The 4796-nt window shown below is 44.9% G+C and overlaps 2 protein-coding genes across 2 annotated transcripts; one reads left to right on the top strand and one right to left on the bottom strand.

The window, feature by feature from the left end:
- Positions 1–283: 283 nt before the first annotated feature.
- Positions 284–2228, bottom strand: RPL36AL (ribosomal protein L36a like). The gene is made up of 2 exons (XM_037834961.1): positions 2073–2228; positions 284–729 (listed from the first exon to the last, which is right to left on the bottom strand). Exon 2 carries the CDS (start codon positions 696–698, stop codon positions 378–380), a length of 321 nt encoding a protein of 106 aa, XP_037690889.1. The 5' UTR covers positions 699–729; positions 2073–2228; the 3' UTR covers positions 284–377.
- MGAT2 (alpha-1,6-mannosyl-glycoprotein 2-beta-N-acetylglucosaminyltransferase) lies at positions 1945–4796 on the top strand. Its single transcript, XM_037834960.1, has one exon. It carries the CDS (start codon positions 2779–2781, stop codon positions 4081–4083), a length of 1305 nt encoding a protein of 434 aa, XP_037690888.1. The 5' UTR covers positions 1945–2778; the 3' UTR covers positions 4084–4796.

Genomic DNA, 4796 nt, shown 5'->3' with positions numbered 1-4796 from the left:
CCAGCTGCTTATCACTCATGATTATGAATCCATCCAAGTTTGAAATTGACTAAAAAACAGAAGTAAGATTTTCCCTGTATGTGATTTACCTGGTTATAAAGTTTGGGGCAAGACCCTTGTCTTCTTTTTACACAAACACAAAACTCCAATTCTTATGAAACTTAATATAAATGGTGTGAATTTGAGAAGAGAATAAACTTCAGTTCATGTCCGAATGATTTATTGTTATTTTCTTAATTCAGAATATTAAGCATGCAATCCTATCTTAAAAACACAAAAGGCATGAAGTAAGAATATAACTTTATTTTCCTACAGGTAATGTTTCTGTAGTTTCAATATTTCCCCCTCAAAATTAAAAGGGAGGAAACCCACGAAGCTTAGAACTGGATCACTTGGCCCTTTCTCTTCTTATCTCCTCCCAATTCAAAATGCTTGCATCTCTTAATGGCCAGCATCCTCTTTGATCTGCAGTTAGGCTCCACACATTCAAGCCTCAGCACAATCTTCTTTGTGGTTTTAGCCTTCTTCCGGAAAATTGGTTTCGTCTGCCCTCCATAGCCACTCTGCTTCCGATCATAGCGCCTCTTTCCCTGGGCATACAGGGAATCCTTGCCCTTCTTATACTGGGTCACTTTGTGAGGCTGATGCTTGCCACACTTCTTACAGAAAGTCCTTCGGGTTTTAGGTACATTGACCATCTTGGCTGTCGAGTTGTCTACCCCGTGAAAACTGTAGTAAAATATTTCAAATAAAATAGTAGAGGTTAAACATCTCGAAAAGTGAGAGTGCTATACAAATAAATATTTATAGGAAAATACGGAGAATGCTACATGGTCCAGTAATGTAAAAATCCACAAAACACTCCTTTGCCATGAGTAAACGCACATACAAACGTTTTGGAATGCTTAGTTTAAATAATTAGAGAAGACTTTATAGAATGAGATTCATTTAAAAATAGCAAGAGCAGCAGCACTGGGATGCTCAGTAATTAATCCCTTAGGGCTTAATTTACTATGGCTTTCCAAAAAAAGAAAAAGCCTAGTACCGGTTATCTAATTTTCTTTATCAGAAAGAGAGGGCCAAGAGAGTTTTCAACTCTACCCCGGGGGTTCCTTCCTCCATTTCCTAGTGCTACAGATCAAATACACAGAGTTCTCTGCCAGATGCGCATTAACAGCCAATCTATGACACCAGGGTTTCAAAAGGAGAACGAGTTTACTGCTATGTAAAGCAGGGAGAAAAGACGGCCCATGGACCCAAAATCTGTCTCCAGGAGTCTAAAGAGTTTACGGTTTTTATGGATTCAAACAAGAAGCGGTGGAGTTGTTACCACTACAATAACAGGTATAAACCATATGAACTATGGCAGAACTGAGCTAGAACTGAGCAAAAATAATCACTACAATATCAAGTATAAACACTGTAGTCAACGGTTAGTTTTCTGCTGACTCAAGTTCCTTCATTATTAAACTTGGGGGTTGTTTTTGTGATGATAAGGCTCTAAAGCTATAAAACACGATAAGGTTAGGTACAAACAGGCGCCAGTCATGAGGTTTTTACAATTACCAGATAAGCTAATTTTATTAGTTACACAATCACAATCAAAGATCAAGGCATCTGGGTGGCTTTCAGTTATTTCCTTTTGGCTATTCTACAATATACTAGAAAGAAGGCGTCTATATAATGACTCGGTCATCTAATCTGTCAATTCTTAATTTCTTGGTTACACTAGCTTTTAGGTAGGACTGATTCAGTGCACCAAGTATTACCTATTGCCTCAGCCCGCCCCATTTCTTTTCCGGGAACCTTATCAGCCTGGTTTCACTTTTCCCCTCAGCACGGTACTCATCAGCATCCCTGAGGCTGACGTGTCCTTAACAGGTCTGCGTCCCTCACCAACCAGCAGCTGCCACGCGCAGGTCCCTTTCCTAAAAGGAGAAGCTTATTCTTGAACTCAACCAAGTCAAGGCAGCGGGTCTTGCCTTCCCTGTCTTACAAGCGTCTAATCCATCCAGGGATTCTGAGCAATGAATGCTCGTCTCAGAAGGGCTACAGTCTCGTTCTTTGCTTACCGGTAAACTTGGCGTCCACGTTCCTCACTTCTTTCTGCCCGCGCCTAACCGGAAAGGCAGGAAAGAAGCGGAAGTAGGAACTGAACCTGAGCGACAGTAGTGCGAACCAATAGGCAGCAGGCAACGTAGGCCAGGCGTCTCGGGACGTGTCTGGGAAGCGCCAACCAACCGCCCAGGGGGCAGGACGAAGGGGTGTGGGCCGGAGGGCCTCGGAACTCCGACAGCCAGTCGCCGGTTGTCAGAACGGTAGCTGCTGTCCTAGGGCAAAACTGCGTCCCTGGGTCCTGTCGGTCCGGGACCCGCGTAAGGATGAGAGCACAAACGACACCTGGCCGCTGGAGGAGCAGGTAACGAATTTGGGGTGTGGTGTGGCCGCGGCGGGGCTTCTTCCGGGAACCGTGGTGCTGAATGGAAAGGACCGAGGCGACACCGAGCTGGGGCTCCTCGCTGCAAAGCTACTGCCCGAGCTGCAGCTGCCAAACAAGGATGTGTAGACCCCGAGAGACGCAGGGGAACTGAGAGCCTTAGGGCGCCAGGACCCCCGGGGCCCGGGATGTGTTAGCGAGGGCAGCCGCGGGGGCCAGCTCCGAATGCTACAGGCCGAGGCAACGGCCGCCGCCCGCCCGCCCGCCCCTTTCGTGCAGAAGCACCTTGCTCCTTTCCGCGCCCTCCCGCTCTCCCGCCCTCGTTCTCGGCTCTGGAGACCATGAGGTTCCGCGTCTACAAACGGAAAGTACTGATCCTGACGCTCGTGGTGGCCGCCTGCGGCTTCGTTCTGTGGAGCAGCAATGGGCGACAACGAAAGAACGAGGCCCTCGTCCCGCCGTTGCTGCAGGACGCCGAGCCCGCGCGAGGCATCCGTAGGGTCTCCAACGAGTCGGCGGCTCCGCTCGTCCCGGCTGCCCCGCAGCCGGAGGCGGACAACCTGACGCTGCGGTACCGGTCTCTAGTCTATCAGCTGAACTTTGACCAGACGCTGAGAAATGTAGATAAGGCCGGCTCCTGGGCCCCCCGGGAACTGGTGCTGGTCGTCCAGGTGCATAACCGGCCTGAATACCTCAGATTGCTCCTGGACTCACTTCGAAAAGCCCAGGACATTGACAACGTCCTCATCATCTTTAGCCACGATTTCTGGTCGACAGAGATCAATCAGCTGATCGCCGGGGTGGATTTCTGTCCAGTTCTGCAGGTATTCTTTCCTTTCAGCATTCAGTTGTACCCTAACGAGTTTCCGGGCAGTGACCCCAGAGATTGCCCCAGAGACCTGGAGAAAAATGCAGCTTTGAAGATGGGGTGCATTAACGCCGAGTATCCCGACTCCTTCGGCCATTATAGAGAGGCCAAGTTCTCGCAAACCAAGCACCACTGGTGGTGGAAGCTGCATTTTGTATGGGAGAGGGTTAAAATTCTTCAAGACTATGCTGGCCTTATACTTTTCTTAGAGGAGGATCACTACTTAGCTCCAGATTTTTACCATGTCTTCAAAAAGATGTGGAAATTGAAGCAGCAAGAGTGTCCTGAGTGTGATGTTCTCTCCCTGGGGACATATATTACCAGTCCCAGTTTCTATGGCATTGCTGACAAGGTAGATGTGAAAACTTGGAAATCCACAGAGCACAATATGGGTCTAGCGTTGACCCGGGATGCATATCAGAAGCTGATTGAGTGCACAGAGACTTTCTGTACTTATGATGATTATAACTGGGACTGGACTCTTCAATATTTGACTGTATCTTGTCTTCCAAAATTCTGGAAAGTGCTGGTTCCTCGAGTTCCTAGGATTTTTCATGCTGGGGACTGTGGTATGCACCATAAAAAAATCTGTAGACCATCCGCCCAGAGTGTCCAAATTGAGTCACTCTTAAACAATAATAAACAGTACATGTTTCCAGAAACTCTAATGATTAGTGAGAAATTTACTATGGAAGCTGCTTCCCCACCTAGGAAAAATGGAGGGTGGGGAGATATTAGGGATCATGAACTCTGTAAAAGTTATAGAAGGCTGCAGTGAAAAATCACAATTACAAAAGCAAAAGTGACAGTCTTCTGTTTTTGATATTTGTCCACACAGGATGTACAATTGAAGGGTTTAGAACTGGTTTCTGCTTTAATACAAAAAAACAAAAATCTTGTATAAGATGTCCAAATATAGTAATCTTTTCCAATTATATCTGATCAAGATTTAAAACAAGTTTTCATTTTAGGGGCTTGCACTTTAAAGCTCAACCTTTATCTGCTAAAGGTATCATTGTTAATTGATGAGAGAGGACAGGAAACGATTAAATTGCATCTATCTTTTTATCTGGAACTTTGTACACTTTTCCACTTTCAAAACTTATTTTAAATACAGCAAAATTTATTTAAAATTATCACAGCAGTAAAAAGTATTACAAGGAAATTAAGAGTGTTAATGGAGCAAGCCCAGTTTCACTCTTGACACAGTTTTTTCGAAGGCATTGCTTCACTGGTTTTATAATTTGAAAGTTATGTTTGTTAAACACCCTGTCAGAATAATCATTTTCAGTATTACAGTTTCCTTTACTGTTGTGTTAAGATTTGCCTGTGCTTTGGAACCTTCATAGAACACACTTTCTTTTGGAATGTATTTGATAAGAAAGTTTAAACATGGTTTCCACTTCAATGTAGAAATACAATGGATTTGTTTTTTTCTTTTAGTGCTGCCAAAATAAAATACTCATTTTTGAATAAAAAGATTCCTAATCA

The sequence above is a fragment of the Choloepus didactylus genome, chromosome 4 (assembly GCF_015220235.1).
Source record: "Choloepus didactylus isolate mChoDid1 chromosome 4, mChoDid1.pri, whole genome shotgun sequence".
Lineage (NCBI taxonomy): Eukaryota > Metazoa > Chordata > Mammalia > Pilosa > Megalonychidae > Choloepus > Choloepus didactylus.
This window is presented reverse-complemented; position numbering and strand designations above follow the sequence as displayed.